Here is a 17,738-nt window from a genome sequence, read left to right on the forward strand (position 1 = left end):
TGTTTTTAACCTCTTCAACATATCTTGCAGCAAGGATGGGATTACCCTTTGCAAGATAATCACACTCGCATGTACATCCAAGGTGAAACAAGGACTAGCGGAAGACTGGTGGATCAAGAAAAGGGTATCAGAGCTACAAGTCATTCGTGTCAATGAGCCTTGCTGAGACAAGAACAGAACATTGGATTTAAGTCACAAAGAGAAACCCGTTTTGCCGTTTTCTAATTAAATTATGTAAAATATTTGTACGGCGGCCCATTTTAAGCAACTCTTAAGGAATTTCCTCCAACTGAAGTACATTCCATCAAACCAACTCTTAAATCGAAAGAATTTCCTTTCTTAATTGAAGGGACATTCAATCGAAATGAACTCTTAATTGAAGAAATTTCCTTCCTTAATTGGAGGAAATAATCTCCCCGTTCCCTTTAAGGTGGCTGATTCTGAAAAACCACAAGACGACAGCTTCCCGTCCAATTAAGTCAGATATGGAATAGCTACTTTTATTTATTTACAACCATCCAATTCATTCCTCCTGTGCCTGTGGAAGAGAAGGAAAAGGACAAACGGGCATGTTCAATCATGGCTGGAAAAAAAAGAGAGACAGACATACGGTGCAAGCACGCAGGCAGGAAGGCAGCCAACATGGAGGAAAGTTATCTTAAATAGTTCTATGTACATTTTACTTCTTATATACAAGCTGCGACGGGCTTGGGGCTATAAGCTTTATGCCGTGGAGGTGGGAGAATTAAAATCTGAGGCCACGAGAGAAGACTGGGTAGAGGAGTCACGCTGAGAAAAAGTCAAGCCAGGTTCGTAGCAGAATTGAGACGTTTCCCTAAGCGGAATATCTTGTTTGCTGCATGACTGAGGGCATCCATCCTTTCCTCTGTACAACAGAGTACATGCACCATTTCCTCCCCCTTCGGTCTATGTCATGAACTAGTAAGACAAAAGAACAGATGAGTCTAATTTAGAAGGCTCTGGAAGAAGGTAGGCCTTGCGAGGGAGAATCTCTGCCTAGGAGGCAGAAATCACAGTCTAAGTGAAGCCCCCATCGCTCAACTGCAGATGGTGTTGACCAGCAGTTCCCCCCTTCAACATTTCAGAACAAAAACAACATAAAAACACCATAGCAGTGGTTGAAAGGGCTCTTTAAGAGACGTGATGGGTCTCTAAGGCTGCTCTCCTCTCGTCCCCCTGAAAACGAAGAGTTTGGATTTTGGGAGAAGAAACAGGAATGTGCAAAGATAAAGAAAAAAACAACAACACAAAAATGAGTCCCACAGGGAACGAACCTAAACTTTAGTGGGAGACCTCTGGATCTCACCAGTGTAGATCACAGAAAGGGGGAGGTGGGGGCTGAAATTTGTTCAATGAACATCTGACAGCTCCCAATCCCGGGCCTTTTTAGTACTAACCTTTATGGGTCGGGCCTTCCCTCATTCCTCAGGGCCCATTCTCTCATTCCATTCACATGTAAGGATTGTGGAAACGGGCTCAACCCTTGCAGCTTCAGCTACCCCACATTTACAGAACACGGGATGACAAAAAACAGGACAAATCGATAGAGCAGCGATGCCTCGACGCCTCTTTTGCCTCCTCCTTCTCGACCAGGAAAGATTTAAACGGCCTCCGATGGGAGCCAAGAACAGAATCTTGAAACACCATCTTCTGAACTGCCCTCGCTGAAGACCTGTAGTGTATCTCAAGGGATTCCGCTCTTTTGGGCTGGGCCATCTCCAAATGTCACTGGAACAGCCGCCACCGGTTTGATCCCAAACCATCCAGCTGCATTCAAGTTTCTTTTAGGAACGATTAGCGTTGTGCTACTTGAGGACCGATAGGAACTTTTGCCTCCGATGGCAGAACCCTACAGAGCTGGGCTTCAGCTCCTTTGGAGTCAATTATACTTTCTTTTGCCACCAATCCTGGCTCAGAGCAACAGAGACGGAAGAAGGCTCGTAGATATCAGGGTTGTCCCACAGTTATTCAGATGATGACACTGGGAGCGGGCACAGTTAGGTGGTGGCACGGCAGACTCAACTTCAAATGGAAGCGGAGGGGAGAAGATGGAGCTGGGTCCCCTGGAGATGAGGTGGTGGAGCAGCGGTGGGAAACCAAGAGGAGCTTGGAGAGGCTCACGAGAAGTTCTGGATGGGGTGGCTGACCCTCATGCAAGCCCAGTACATAGCTCGGCCGAGGAAAACCAGCGTCAGGAAAATCACCACCGCCCAGGCAGCATAGACCCCCCTGTACTGCTGGGCTTGTTTCCAGGTACCAAACTAGAGAAATCAAAAGAAGAATCAGAAATCAGCTTCACAACAAAAGAGCTGGACAGGTTTTACTCTGAGAGTGTGTGTTCGATAAACCTTTGGCTTCGATAAACCTTTTGAACTATCAGTCATCTCAAATTTTGACCCCAAGTGCTGAAGGTGGTGGAGACGGGGTGGTGAAGTTTCTCTCCATCTTAGATACATAAAGGTAAAGGTAAAGGTTCCCCCGCACATGCGTGCTAGTCGTTTCCGACTCTAGGGGCCGGTGCTCATCTCCGTTTCATAGCCGAAGAGCCAGCGCTTGTCCGAGGACGTCTCGGTGGTCATGTGGCCGGCATGACTAGATGCCAAAGGCGCACGGAACGCTGTTACCTTCCCACTGTAGTGGTCCCTATTTTTCTACTTGCATTTTTACGTGCTTTCAAACTGCTAGGTTGGCAGAAGCTGGGACGAGTAACAGGCGCTCACTCTGTTACGCGGCACTCGGGATTCGACCCGCCAAACTGCCGACCTTCCGGTCGACAAGCTCAGCGTCCTAACCCACTGAGCCACCGCGTCCCTCTTAGATGCATAACCCCCCCCCCTTTTTTTAAAAAAAAAAATCAGAATGGACCCATACCGAGAAGGATTGTTTTTAAGATTCAGCCTCCTGAAATTGGATTTTGAATAGGGAGAGAAGTTGTTCCTTCCAAACTTTACTACTTCCCTTGCTTTCAAAAGACACATCCCTGTAGGCTTCTCAGCAGCCAAACTGATGGGAGTTTTGTCTCTTACGTTCGTCCACTTTTTAAATCTTCTCATTCTAACCCAAAGCCCTGGGATTTCCAGGTATCCACCAGACAGGACCATCTTTAAGGATCTCATCTTAACCTCGCTCTTTTGGGAACCCCCCCCCCCAAGCTAGATGCCCCTCACTCCAGACTCACCGCCAACCCCGTTGCTGTCACGGCCATCAGCACACCCAGCAGAAGACAACAGAAACACCTTTTCCTCGGATAGCGGCGCCCGATGGAGGAGCTGGGGGGTACAAACAAGGACAAGGAAGCAGCACGTCAAGCAACCTGAGAATCATTCCCACAATGTTCCTGTCTGCCCAGAATTCAGAGCTCTGGCAGAGAAAGAGGCCTTGGCTACCAAAGACAGGCAGCCGACCTCTGCTCCTTTGGTCTCTTTGAAGCTGAGCCCCCAAACAGGGTGTTTCCTCCCCCACTCCAGTTACTAATATCAGGTAACGTTCAACGCAAACTTGGAGGGCATCCCAGGTCCAATTCCTTCCCCAGAGTAACTCACACTTTGCGGCAGTGCGGGCACCGGGCTAAAGTGCGATCAGTGAATTCTGTCCACTGGAGAGACAAAAGAAAGAGAGAAAGAGAGAGAGAAAGAGAGGGAGAGGGAGAGAGAGAGAGAGAAGGGCTTAGAAGGAGAACCTGACTCGAGTCACAGTTTGCTGCCACAAATAGGCTCTTTTTTTTTTAATGGAGCAGAAATTCTTTGTTTGCTGACCAATATCACTTTGCAACTTTACTCTTATTTTTTTTTTAATTTATTTTTTCACAGCTCCCTTAATATACCACAAACTACCCAATGAAATGTAAACATTTTTTCAAGTATTTAACATTTGTTATATCAGTAATGCTGTAGGTGTTCTATATCGCCCTACATAAATACATACACGTAAGTTTGGGTGCTGCTCGTCCATTTCCCCTTTCACTGGATCCACCCTCCGTCTCTCTCTCTCTCTCTCCCCTCTTCTCTACTTTCTTTCTCCTTTCTTTCCTACTTCCCTCTTCTTTCTCTCCTCTCCTCTTTCCCTCGCCACTGCCCACCCGTTCCTCCCCACTTCTCCTCTTTCCCTCCAACCTTCCTACTTCCTTTACTCTTTACTGCTGATGGATAACGATACAAGGACAATCATCGTCTCCGTGGTTAAGAGTTGACTCAGCCTTCCATCCTTCCGAGGTAGGTAAAATGAGGACCCAGATTGTTGGGGGCAATAAGCCTGACTTTGTAAAAATGCCGCTTGGGGGGGGGGGGGGGCGTGAAAGCCCTAATAAGCAGGCATATAATAATAATAATTTATTTATTTATTTATTTTTTATTTTAATTCCATTTATATCCCGCCCTTCTCTGAAGACTCAGGGCGGCTTACAAGCTTAGCAGTAGCCTTCATTCTATGTATATGCCTGCTTGTTAGGGCTTTCACACACCCCCCCAAGCGGCATTATTACTTTTTAAGGTTTCTGGACTTCGACTCCCAGAATTCCCCAGCCGGATCTGGCCGCGGGCCGGATCTGGCCCCCAGGCCTTGTGTTTGACATGTCTGATCTAGAGACTATGCAAAACCCAGCCAGGGATAGGGAACTTGGCTCTTTTATGAACTTGTGCACTTCAACTCCCAGAATTCCTGAGTCAGCAAGGCTGGTTCAGGAATTCTGGGCACTCAGATCAGCATAGATTAACTCCAAGGTCAACTTCAGACCAGCAATCAAATAAGCAATACCCCAATCAAGAAACTGCCAAAGAGCCATTAAATAAATAAATAAACCTTTATTGTCAAAGTACAACATGTGTACATTGAGATTAGCTGAGCCTCCCCCCCTGCTCTCTCCCCCCAACACACAGTGCCAACAAACCCTCCATCCTACCACACTATGTGAACCACCTACACCACACACCGGCCTCCCAAGTCAGTTCTGCATAAGATTATGTCCCATTTAAAAGCCTAACAGCCCACGGATAAAAGCTATTTTCCAGCCTGTTGGTACGGCTGGCTATACTCCTATATCTCCTACCGGATGGTAGGAGAGTAAAGAGATACCGTCCAGGGTGTGAGTCATCCCTGAGAATCTTCCTCACTCTTCCAAGGCAACGAGCCCTGGCGAGGTCATCCAGTGGTGTCAGGGACCAGCCCACAATGTCTTGTGCTGTGCTCACCACCCTCTGTAATACTTTCCTGTCCGCGGCTGTCAGACCAGCATACCAAACCACATAGAATGAAGAATATACATAGAATGAAGGCTATTGCTTATAAGCACATTGATTTGTGCTTCTTAGATTGTAAGCCGCACTGAGTCTTCGGAGAAGGGCGGGATATAAATGGGATTTAAAAAAAAGAGTGTAGAATATGTCAGAGGAATATTGCACATGGAGCTGCTGCTGCTTTTTTTTACACTCCTGCCTCGGCTTCCTCAGTTATATACTCTTTGCAAACCCAATATGCCCAGAGTACAACTCAACCAAGAGCAATTTCAAGGCTGCAGACCAAACAGGCTCTTCGTTTTTTGTTTTTTTTAAGGAGTCACGCTCAGCTGCTCCTCCAAGGTAGCCCTCGATTTACAACCGTTCATTTAGGGACCGTTCAAAGATACAACGGCGCTGAAAAAAAGTGACTTAATGACCGTTTTTCACACTGGCGACCACTGCAGCCTCCCCATGGTCACGTGACTTACATCTGGATGCTTTGACAACTGGTTCGTATTTATGACGGTTGCAGTGTCCCACCGTCACGTGATGACCTTTTGAGAACTTGTGACCAGCAGAGTCAATGGGGAAGCCAGATTCGCTTTACAACAGGGTTACTAATTGAACAACTGTGGTGAGTCACTTAACAAATGGGACAACCAAAGTCGCAAAATGGGGCAAAACTCACTTAACGAGTTTCTCACTTCGCAACAAAATTTTTTTGGGGGGGTCAATTGTGGTCAGATTGTTGGGGGCAATAAGCTGACTTTGTAATAATGCCGTTGGGGGGGGGGGGCAAAAGCCCTAATAAGCAGGCATATACACAGAATGAAGGCTATTGCTAAGCACATTGTGCTTTAGATTGTAAGCCGCCCTGAGTCTTCGGAGGAGGGCGGGATATAAATGGGATTAAAATAAAAATAAATAAATAAATTAAGTCGAGGACTTCCTGTAGCAGATTTATTAATAAAATCCACAGGTGGAGATATTTGCAGGTGAGAACCCAATCTGTGTCCATTTCAAAAGACGCAAGCAACCTCAGCCAATTCAAAAAAAATATATGTTTTTCTATCCACTTTGCATTCCAAGATCAGTTCCCAACGACACTGCCTTGCTTGGGCTCAAATCAGAATTTGTAAGTTTATATTTTTCTTCCGATAACAGGTCTCCAAAGCTGAGCCTGGAACAAAGAAGCTTCATTTTTTTCCCCAATTCCTTCTTCCCCAGCACCCTTACCAGGAAATTATTTTCGCAATGGCCGCAATTGACACGCACACCCACGGGCTGAGGCTCGGGACTCGGAGGACCAGGGTGAACGGGGCCTAGGTTTATGACCCTTTTACTGGGTAGAAAACAAAGGAAGAAAAGAGGTTTAGGTTATTATCTTGTCAATCATCTGTCCCCACCAAACATCTCCTATTTTCAAGCCAGGGTGGAGGAATGAAGTTGATTTTGGATTTAAACATTTCCCCTTTTTTAAAAAAAACAAAAACAAAAAAAACTCAGGTCCAAACCTGGCAGGCACAACTAACTTCTCACATTCAATTAAGGCCAGTCAACATGCCAACGTCTGCGTTTTATCAACTAGTCTTTCTGGTTTCATCAGGGCAACCACTGTTTTTATTATCTAAACATAAACACCTTCTTCAAGGAAAAAAAACAGGTTCAAAAGATGAAGACAAGAGGGAGAATCTCCCTTTCCTTCTCTCTCTGTGCACGCTTTTTCCTATAAAAATGTCACATTTTTAGCTTGATTAATCCAATCCATATTTTTGCTTTCTAGTTCTTCAAAAAACAGAAACCCACCCACATTATTGGATCACACCACCAATATGCTATTCCTCCCCACTGTCCTAAAAAGATTTCAGGATTCAAGAGAGCTAAATATCCCACCACCACCAACACACACACACCACACATTATTTTTCTCCAAACACATCTAGGTTTTGCACTCATGAAGAAATAAGCCCAGGTCTGGTAATTTTTCCATATTTGGCAGCATGGATTGTTAAGCCCAACAGTTTTGGAAAACTGCTGTATTTACAATGGTGTACAACCAAGTCAAAATGTAGGGTGGGGGGTGTGTTTCCCCAACCTGCCTACTTTCTATTGAATATTGTTAAAGGTGTTACTTTTACAATATTTCCTAAATTATCTTTATACCTCCTCACACCTGCGAGGATGCTGTGCACTGGAAGTTGGAAAGTAATGTATGATTCCTTCAGTAGAAGAATGTACACAATTACTTTGCATTTGGAAAATAAATCTGGCTTACAATTTTCTATGGCAACCATGTATTTATTTATTTGTATTTATTCCATTTCTATAGGATGCTCATCTCAATGGTCTCGTGCTTGAGCAGGGAGCTGGACTGGAAGACCTCCAAGGTCCCTTTCAGCTCTGTTATTCTGTATTCTAAAGGCGCCCAATTGCAGTCCTTGGAGCAGTGTTTTTCAACCTTGGCAACTTGAGGATGTGTGGACTTCAACCCCCAGAATCCCAGCTGGGGTATTCTGGGAGTAGAAGTCCAGCATCAAGTTGCCAAGGTTGAAAAACACTGCCCTGCACACATTTGTCTAAAATGGTGTAGGGCAGTGATGGCGAACCTTTTAGAGACCGAGTGCCCAAAATGCAACCCAAAACCCACTTATGTATCGTTGGGTGCCGGGTGGGTGTGGCCCATTGGTGGGCGTGGCTGCGGTGGTAACGGCAGCCTGGGTGGGACTAAAAAGTTCAATCAATCAATTCCAACTTTGTGAGATCTTTTTTTTTCCGGCGAGAAGTTGAAATTGATTGATTGATTGAACCTTTTTTTTTTGCACACGGCGGTAGAGGCCAAAAGCAAAAAGGTTTTATAAAACCCAGCTGAAGGCCTAGGACGGGGCTGATGGCCCGTGTGCCCACAGAGAGGGCTCTGCGTGCCACCTGTGGCCCGCGTGCCATAGGTTCGCCACCACGGGTATAGGGTCTCGTGACAGGACAGGGTGTTAGACTAGAAGACCTCCAAGGGCCCTTCCAATTCTGTTATTCTGTATTCAATGACTCTTGGCAGCTTATAATTTTTAGACTATAATTCTACATCTGAAGTTAGGGTTTTATAACTTTTAACATTTAAGTCGTGATTGTTAAATAAGGATAGATTTCTTAGTGATTAGGTAAGAGTAAATTTTTCATTTTAACTTATATTTTATGTCATGGCTGTTGTTGATATGAATACATTTACTTCATTTTAATAACTATCTGTAGCTAATTTGTGATTATGACAGCATACAGATATGTTGAATTAACAAACACAAATAAATATCTCATTTCTTTTTGTGATTTTATTTTTCCTTTTCGTGCTTCTGTTTTCCCATAAAATGTTATATAGAGAATGTTTAGAAAGCTATTTTTGATCCAATATTAAAACATCCTGAAGAACATAACTACATATTTCCCTTCCCCACCCCTTACCAATATATCCGTGGACAGGCGATGCGTTGTGAGGTCACTTTGCAGATCAAAAGACAGTTGCAAGGGCATCTCACATACTTCTTACCAGGTGGGGCATTTTTAATTGGCTGTAGGACAAAATAACATATATAAAAGTTAAACAGGTTGAACATGTTTCTTGGTTTAAGAAGAAAGAAGGTCATAACAGGGCAAAGAATCTAACCCATCTACCAGGCACTGGACCAAGTTTACTGATAACACTCACAGTGTATCTATAAATATTCAAACTGAATTAATATGTATTTTTTAAAAAAACAGCCAACAGCACAATAGACAACAGGTTTTATTTTTAGCTGAACTGGGAAAAAGTCTAGAAACCTATTTGTGATTTTTTTTCCCCTGAACAAAGCATAGGACATCCTATCAAAACTGAATCTCAAGCAAGTAAGAAATCTGTATTTTTCTACATGGGAGGTTCTGTGTTATCCTCATTTTTCATAGCTTAAAGTTAGGTATTAAGTGTTGAACTAGAATCACGCTCAAGAAGCTGAGCTACTGCTAATCTGAATAAGGAAAGCTGGGCTAGATGAATCTAACCTGGTATGAAGTGTACATTTCAGAAAACAGGGTAATAAAAATGTGGCATTCCGAAGACACCTATTGTTGGGACCCACCCCAATCCACGTCTTAGGAAAACAAAAACTCTTGGAGTCAGTTCTAGTCCAAAAGGAATTTTTACTAGGACATGCTTGGTTGTAGAAATACAAGACAGGACTTGGTATTGTTTTACAAACTGAAACTTTATAAAGAGTTCCCGGTTCAACCCCCCTTCCCTCAACCCCATTTGGTCAGCCCCCCATCATTTTACTTCGTGTCATCCCTTTCCTGGGAAAAAGGGAACTTTGAATCTTTATGGTTATTGCCTCCTTCCTTTACAGATTCAAATGGAGACACAGGCCAGATGCCTTCTTCCCTAACCCTCCCCTTTATTCCCCCAGTTCAAAAGGTTTCCCTTGGTCTTTGAAATAACCTAAGGCAGGCTGAATCCACATGCGCTCCTCCTTCCTCGGGAGATGGCAGAATCCATGGGGGGGGGGAATAATGTTTTAAACATACATTTATGAATGTGATATAAATGGATTCTGACACCTATTTTACACCAAGACAAAAAGTAGGTTTTCTTCAGTCAGAGGGCTTCCAGTACAATACATAAAAGCAAGGAAGAAAGACAAGGAACGTGGAAAGGGCAGGGCCCTTCTCAAATGTAGATTTTCATTGCAATCTTAGCAGGCAGTTCCTTATGCCAAAGATAACTCGGGATGGGACTGGGGCAAAGGTAAAGCACAACTGACAACTGCTCATTCAACACCTAGCAAATCTAAAGCCACATCTTGAAGTCCAAAAGAGATTCATTTTTTTTAAGCTTCTATCTGTCCATGACGCCTTACTCCAAGAAGCCGAGATAAAAAGGCGTCCAAACAAGCTTCTATGGGCGGTGAAAGGCAAAACAGAGTGCTGCTTTAAGGTGTTGCAACTCCTGGATGCCTTAACAACTTCATGGGTAGTAGCAGGAATCTAGATCCTTCTTTACCCGTAAGGATAGAAAATCTCCCCATAGTTCGTCCAAGCTGGATTCACTCAACAACTAAGTGATTCACTTAATGACCACAGGAACAAAAGTTGTAAAATTGGGCATGACTTGCATAACCACCGCCTCACTTAGTGACAAGATGCCGATTCTGATTGCGGCTTGACTTCTAAGTCAAGGACTACCTGTAACGATACTATCGGCTTCCTATTGTTGGCTCTACCCAGCCCTTCTTCCTCAAATACACCTCTCTCCTCATGGGTAAATTCCTCCTTCACAATTGGTGTATTTATTTGTAACTATTTAAATAATAAGCATATTCCATCCAGGGGCATAAATTAATTGTGCAGGGTGCAAAAACTGCATTACATCCATTTCAAAATCTCCCCATCTGCCAATTTCACCAAAAGACTTCAGCTTTTAATAAAGCCAGGGAGTGGAATTAAGGCAAAGGCAAAAAAAAAAAGAAAAAAGAAAAAAAGAGCAGTGTTATTTTTCCTCAGCTAAATAAACAAGAACCTATACATTATTCACCGAGATAATGTACAGGCCAAATTTCAGGGTTAAAAAAAAAAACACCTCTTCCAAACGAGCTTCTAATGTAAAGAAAGGCATCATAAAAACTTTCATAGGAGTGTAGTTCAAATGAGTTCAGATGAGCTATATCTTCACCACAACCGTATCAACCCAATAAACAGTACATTACAACACATAATCCGAGCTGAAGGTGAACACCAATATAATCCTTAGGAGGAAGCAAAAACAAAGGGAAAAAAAGGAATCCTTTTAAGGAACGGCCCTGTGCAGTTAGACCACAGAGCTAGCTAGCTCAGTATTGACTATGCTGACTTGAGACCCAATAGCTCTCAAGGGACTAAAGATTGTGCCTGAAAGGAAACACAAGTACTCCGTCCATTTTTAGCAGATCTACAGTTTTGCCTTACTCTTTTGCTATCCAGGGTGTGTTTTTAAGGAAATCATCCTCATATTAAAAAAATAAAAAAAACCCTACATATTTGTAACATCTAGTGAGAACTGTGAGAATATAAGCCTCCCTTTCTCCTTGGCTAGTTTTATTGTATGATCATAGCATCTGGCAAGCCGCCAGAGTTTTGCTATTGTGGAATTGTGCTGAAGATAACCAAGCAAGGGAAGTGACCCTGAGAAGCACTGCTTGTCTCCAACTTTCTATCTGTTTCATGGGTCAGTTCATCTTCCTTTATATGCAATTGTGCTTTATTTGGCGAAGTGTGGTTAGACACACAAAAGGAATTTGTCTCTGGTTCAGGAGCACTCAATGTACTTGCAAAACAGTGGGATGTAACAATATTAAAGTGTACAACCAAGAAAAGGGGAAAGAAATAATAAAGGGGATAAACAATATTGCAGCCACACTGTGTGCTTGTGTACATATACATACATATACATACATACACACACACACACACACACACACACACATAATTAGGCAAAAAAACCCTCACTGTATTTTGTCAGCTGTGAGAATTAGGTGTTCAGCAGATAGCACAAGGGAAGAACATGTCCCTGTGTTGAGTTGTCTTGCCATACAACGCCCTACAGTGCCATCTCAAGGGGAGGAATTGAAACAATTCATGTCCAGGATGGAAGGGGTCTACAGACATCTTCTCAGCCCTCCTTCTGACCTGCACAATATGCAGGTCTTCTATGGCAAGGCAGATAATACATATCTTATATTCCGGCCAGCTGTCTTCTCTGCCTTTACATCTTTCCCCTGTGCCTCCCACGTCCCACTTGTCTGTCCGACAGTGCTCACCGTGGCCTCATTGCAAACACTACATTTCACTACGTGCTGATGCATCTTTCCCTCCACGTTGATGGGGCTCTGGCAGACTCGGCAGGTGATCATAGGGGCGCTGCCACTCTCCGGCGATGCCATCGGGGAATACGGCGGGGGATCTTCTGCAGGCAGTATGGCTGCTTGGCTCCCATCATTGAGACTGCTGAAGGAGGAAAATCCTGGGAAGGGAAGGGGAGAAAGAATCATGATCAAAAGGGAGCATTCGACCACTGTTCTGCGGTGCTGCTGTCAAGTTTACATGCCACCCACTTGATCTTTCTTTCTGTTCTCTCACCTACATTTCATTTTCCTCAAATATCTCCTCCTCCACCACCACCACCCTTTGGCTCCTGCCTCTACAGTTGTTCATCTTCAACCTGCAAAGCCCTGTAGAAAGTAGAGGATGGACTTGATGGAGAGAGGGGAGATCCGTACCAAAGCAACCAAGAGAGAGAAAAACTACTTCAGTCCAAACAATGAAGAAGGAGAGGAGGAAACATTTGAAGCCACCTCCATAATTCACATTAGTATAAGAGAGTGAGAAGGTGAGCCATAATTAGCCTTATCTACAAATATCTACTTTTATCTACAAATATCGATAAAGCCCCTCACATCCTGGACATACTGTTTCAACTTCTCCACTCAGGATGCCGCTATAGGGCATTGCATACCAAAACTAGACACAAAGTTCCCCCCCCCCCATCCCATCACTCTGCTAAACACCTAATTTCCACAGCACTGTCTTATGCCTAAATATATTCATCCCTGTAATAGGGCTCTATTGCTATTATCCTTTTTCATCGTCATCTTCTCCTATTAGTATTTATTTATTATTTTAATTTTAATCCCATTTATATCCCACCCTTCTCCGAAGACTCAGGGCGGCTTACAATCTAAGCACAAATCAATGTGCTTAGCACATTGTATCTCATGACTTATCACTTGTTTGTATTTGGATTTACGATCTATGACTTATCACTTTGCTATTTGTATGTACATCGAGAGCTTACGCACTGGAGACAAATTACTTGCCTGTCCCATCGCACTTGTCCAATAAAGAACATTCCTATTTTGTTAGGATTTGTTACTACATTTTTTTTTATTTTTAAGCAATTTTGGTCTTTGTGTGGAATTGATTTCTTGGTTTGACCTACATCTCGTGACTGATAGCTCTTAGCAATTCTGATTAGCTTTCTTTGAGAAAAGCATTTTGCTGGAACCATACTGGCAATACGTGTTGCTGTATTGTATTACAGTAAACTTATTACTGTTGTTGTTAGTTGCAAAGTCGTGTCCAACCCATCGCGACCCTATGGACAATGTTCCTCCAGGCCTTCCTGTCCTCTACCATCTTCTGGAGTCCATTTAAGCTCACGCCTACTGCTTCAGTGACTCCATCCAGCCACCTCATTCTCTGTCGTCCCCTTCTTCTATTGCCCTCAATCTTTCCCAGCATTAGGTTCTTCTCCAGTGAGTCCTTCCTTCTCATTAGGTGGCCAAAGTATTTGAGTTTTAGCTTCAGGATCTGGCCTTCTAAAGAGCAGTCAGGGTTGATCTCCTCTAGGACTGACCGGTTTGATCGCCTTGCAGTCCAAGGGACTCGAAGGAGTCTTCTCCAGCACCATAGTTCAAAGGCCTCAATTCTTTGGCGCTCGGCCTTTCTTATGGTCCAACTTTCACTGCCATACATTGCAACTGGGAAGACCATAGTCTTGACTATACGCACTTTTGTTGGCAGGGTGATGTCTCTGCTTTTTAGTGTGCTGTCTAGATTTGCCATGGCTTTCCTCCCCAGGAGCAAGCGACGTTTAATTTCCTGGCTACAGTCCCCATCTGCAGTGATCTTGGAGCCCAGGAAAATAAAATCTGTTTATTATTTTATTACTGTAATACAGCAAAAAAAAAACCCTCCCCAAAACGACCAGAGATGAAGCGCTGTCCTTATGATGGATACCCATTCTAATTTTAACCCCCTACCGAGCCACGCCCCCATGCACAAGCCACGCCTCCTGACTTGACGACCTCTCCTCTCTGGGTCCCCCTCCCACTTGCCTTTCTCAAGGGGCCTCCCATGAATATAAATGAGGAAATGCGGCTCACCCTGTGGCGGGTTCGGTTTCCCCGGAGCAATGGAGGCGGACCCTGACGCCAGACTCGCCGGCCCCACCGAGCCGAGGCCGCCTCCATCGCCAGACTCGGCTGGCAGCAGCGGGGAGCGCTCCCCATCCGCAGCCATCGCTGCAGCGGCCGCTACTGCACCCGTCCCCGCCCCGCCTCTCTTTCGGCTTCCGTAGCGCACGTCCCCGCCCCCTCCACACCCCGGATACTCTCGTCACACGATGACCGACGGCCTCCTCCTCCTATCGGCTGCGAGCAAGCGCCGAGCTCCCTGTCACGTGACCAGAAACTGGTGGCGATAGCGGACGTTGCGCTCCTGATTGGTCAGGAGCCTACGTGACGGCCGGTCGTCCGCTTCCTTCCATTGGACGGCGAATCGCGCTCGTTCTTGTGCCCTTTCCTCCGTCTCGTGACTCTTGTCTACGCTTCTTGATTGGCTGCCTCCCTCAGGCGGCTCCCAGGTTGTCCCGAATCATCGTTTCTTCTCTGCTTGGCTATTGGTCATTCTCTCTCAAGGTGGCTCCCGGGGGGGGGGGGGGGGGTTTAAAAGAGTTCTAACTCACGTGACAAAGGACCGAGGATCCTCATTGGCTTAGCGCGTCCATAGTACGCTCCTAGGAGCCACCGTGGGCCTTACGTGATGGAAGAACTGCTCTCCCATTGGCGGGAGGGAGGGGCCAAGTTCCCCATGGCGTCTCCTACCACCGCCCCGCCTTTTCTAGAGAATGCCCCGCCCCCTAAGCAATGATTGACGTCCCCGTGAAGATTCCACACGACTTCCATTAAAGAGAAAGGAAGCCATCCGCTCGTGACCTGCACGTGCTCCGTTTCGTGGGAAGCCACGCGGGGCTTAGTTAAAGAAAAACAAAAACGAAGCCAGGAAAAAAAACCTTCCGCCCTTTGTGTCTTGTCTTCTCCAGGATAAGCCTACGAAGCTTCTTTAACCCAGGACTTTTCAAAGGTGGCCACTTTTTAAAGATGTGTGGACTTCGGCTCCCAGAATTCCCCAACCATTGGTGGGGAAGAGGGAGAAATAGCTGGGGAATTCTGGGAATTGAAACCCACACATCTGAAAGTGGCCAAGTTTTTTTTAAAAAAAAATACTGGGGTTAAAGGAGGATTGGTAGGATTTAACTGCAGTTGGTTAAATTTATTTTTATTTATTTATTTTTGGGACTTACATGCCGCCCTGTCTCCCGAAGGACTCAGGGCGGCTAACAACGATAAAAACAACAATACAAAAGTTAAGCCAGCCCAAATGTTGAAGGTGTGGTGGTGAAGATGCAACGTATTTTCATATATGGTGGACCTGTAAAAAGGTTAAAGCTTTTTGGATTAAAATTTGGTGGAACATGCAAAAGATATTCCAAGAAAAGGATAAAGTTTTGTCCACAACTGTTTTTACTGGGCATTATTACTGACACTACTGTTGTGGACACTAAGTTGATGTTGAATTTAATTATGGCAGCAAGACTTTTAGTAGCGCAATATTGGAAGAAGGAAGAACTGCCGACTATAGAAGAATGGACTTTAAAAGTTTCCAATCTGGTGGAAATGGCAAAGATCTCAGCGTACCTGAAAGATCAGTCGCAACAGAAATATATTGTGGAGTGGAGAAGATGGTTGATTATATCCAGAATAAATATGGGACTAAAAAGTTTCATCTAGCATTTGAATAAGTATTGATGTGATATTTAAATTGCTTGTAGTTATTTTATAAGAGTTAAAGTGCGATAGATTTAATATTTTATTGTTGTTTGCATAAGGTAGACTATGATTGTTTGTATATTTATACCCTGTATTGAGCTCTGGGAAGTCGGGGAGGGGGAGGGGAGGGAGGTGTTGGGGAGGGGAGGGGGTTGGGAGGGGTTTTGTCTTTTTAAAAAATGTATTGTAAAACTTTTCAATAAAAAAACAATACAAAAGTTAAAAGAAATTAAATAAACAGCCCCAATAAATCAGTTAAACTAAACAATTAAAAATTAAAAAAAACATTTTAAAAAACCCTGTCGTCAGTCCAGGTCAGCCTGATGAAAAAGGAAATTGCAATTAATTAGATGGGTAGGATTGAACTGCAATTGGTTAGGATTGAACTGAAATTGGTTAAATTGTAATTAGATGGGTAGGGTTGAACTGCAAGCCCTTTAGCATCCTTGCTGCTCTTCTTTGCGTGCCTTCTAGTTGCTTCCTTATCTATCCTTTTGCACTGGGGCAATCAAAACTACCACAATACAGGTAGTCCTCGACTTACAACCACAACTGAGCCCAGTATTTATCATGGGGATGCTGCAAAGGTCATAACTGAAATATGGTCATAAGTCACATTTTTCAGTGCTGTTGTACTTTGAACTGTCACTAAACGAATAGAATAGAACAGAACAGGAAAGGACCTTGGAGCTCCAGGCCCCTGCTAAAGCAGGAGAACCTATGAATGAACTGTTGTAAATTGAGGACTACCTGTATTATAGGTGTGAGCTGACCAGCACAGCATAGAGCTGGACTATCACTTCCTGTGATGTTGATGCTGCATTTCTCTTGATGCAGGCCAAGACTGCGTTAATGGTTTTGGCTGCTGCAGCCTGGCTCATGCTTAATCTGTGGTTTTGCAGATCATCCAGTTCCTTTTGGCCAGTACCTTAACTAAGCCAGGTACTTCCAGTTTTGTATTTGTTCTTGAACGCAACACCATGTATTTCTCACCTCCTGAACAGCCTTTTATTTATTTAAATTGATGAGGGGCCCAACTCCACTGGACTTGGACGGTGTGCAAAACTAGAAGAAAACAGTTTTTATAACTGCTAATTTTTATTAATTTTGGCTTATGGTGCAGTGTATGCCTCCCAGCATACACAAAGGACAGCACAGCAGGAGGCTGATGGTGCAGATCAGCAGAGGGGTGTTAACTGCTCACTCAGGATAAGCCTAATGAGTTAAGCTGTTGACAGCCCCAGGCATGGTCAGCCTGGTGGGAAGCCATGATCTACACCCATTGTCATCTGCACTGGCAGGAAGCCCAGGTTTGAACTGATTGGATGCCATCCACCTGGGCAGGTACAAATAGACGCCAGGCTTCCCTGTTTCCCCAGTTCGTTCTGTTCAGAATAAACTCATCTTTACCCCAGCTCTGTGTCCCTCTCTATGTGAAGCACGCGACTCTACATACGGAATTTCACACATTACAATTTTTTAAAAAGGCACTGCCTCTTATTTCCCCCCACCCAAGAAACAAGAATTAAATAATATTTTCCCAAATATATGTACCCAGTGTACAGTAGATTGTTTGTCTGGATATGTTGACCTCTTAACAGCCAGTATACTGACTGTATAGTAATGGATAATGGTACTGTATTCTTATCTTTGGTAGAAAGGGTTTTTCCCAAGCCATAGTAATATTGATTGTAAAATAGCACGATCCCATTGTATTTCAGCAGGTGCTATTGTGCTTAAACTTTGTCCACATACCAGAGGCTTTACTCTATTATGTGGTATTCAGTAATGGCACGTTTGGCCTTAACGTTCATAAATTGACAAGCATGTGACACTAATT

The 17,738-nt window shown here is 44.1% G+C and overlaps 2 protein-coding genes across 4 annotated transcripts in view; one reads left to right on the plus strand and one right to left on the minus strand.

Annotated features, from left to right (window-relative positions):
* Nucleotides 1-474: 474 nt before the first annotated feature.
* Nucleotides 475-14,339, minus strand: PIP4P1 (phosphatidylinositol-4,5-bisphosphate 4-phosphatase 1). Of its 3 annotated transcripts, none has more exons than XR_014494215.1 (8): nucleotides 14,174-14,339; nucleotides 12,050-12,252; nucleotides 8,688-8,794; nucleotides 6,471-6,576; nucleotides 3,564-3,616; nucleotides 3,200-3,290; nucleotides 1,419-2,282; nucleotides 475-538 (listed from the first exon to the last, which is right to left on the minus strand). XR_014494215.1 is itself a non-coding variant. In XM_083377793.1 (7 exons), exons 1-7 carry the CDS (start codon nucleotides 14,307-14,309, stop codon nucleotides 2,139-2,141), a joined length of 840 nt encoding a protein of 279 aa, XP_083233919.1. In that variant the 5' UTR covers nucleotides 14,310-14,339; the 3' UTR covers nucleotides 475-2,138. The 3 variants fall into 3 exon arrangements, 1 of the variants encoding a protein (XP_083233919.1); XR_014494216.1 differs by having other exon boundaries at nucleotides 475-939; XM_083377793.1 differs by having other exon boundaries at nucleotides 475-2,282.
* The window catches only part of PNP (purine nucleoside phosphorylase), a 56,425-nt gene continuing 49,406 nt past the window's right edge, over nucleotides 10,720-17,738 (plus strand). Inside the window, exon 1 of the mRNA XM_083377762.1 lies at nucleotides 10,720-10,730. The gene's annotated coding sequence lies outside the window, so the exon portion shown is untranslated. The remainder of the gene's footprint in view (nucleotides 10,731-17,738) is intronic.

Source organism: Vipera ursinii (genome assembly GCF_947247035.1).
Source record: "Vipera ursinii genome assembly, chromosome: Z".
NCBI classification, from domain to species: Eukaryota; Metazoa; Chordata; class Lepidosauria; order Squamata; family Viperidae; genus Vipera; species Vipera ursinii.

Bases quoted from the DNA above. Each gene is read 5' to 3' on its own strand.
- PIP4P1 (XM_083377793.1), bottom strand. From the start codon at position 14,309: ATGGCTGCGGATGGGGAGCGCTCCCCGCTGCTGCCAGCCGAGTCTGGC. The intron at 6,577-8,687 runs GTAAGGGGTGGG...TTTTCTACCCAG, and splicing joins GCCTGTCCACGGATATATTG to TAAAAGGGTCATAAACCTAG. The intron at 3,617-6,470 runs GTAAGGGTGCTG...TTGTCTCTCCAG, and splicing joins ATTGCGAAAATAATTTCCTG to TGGACAGAATTCACTGATCG.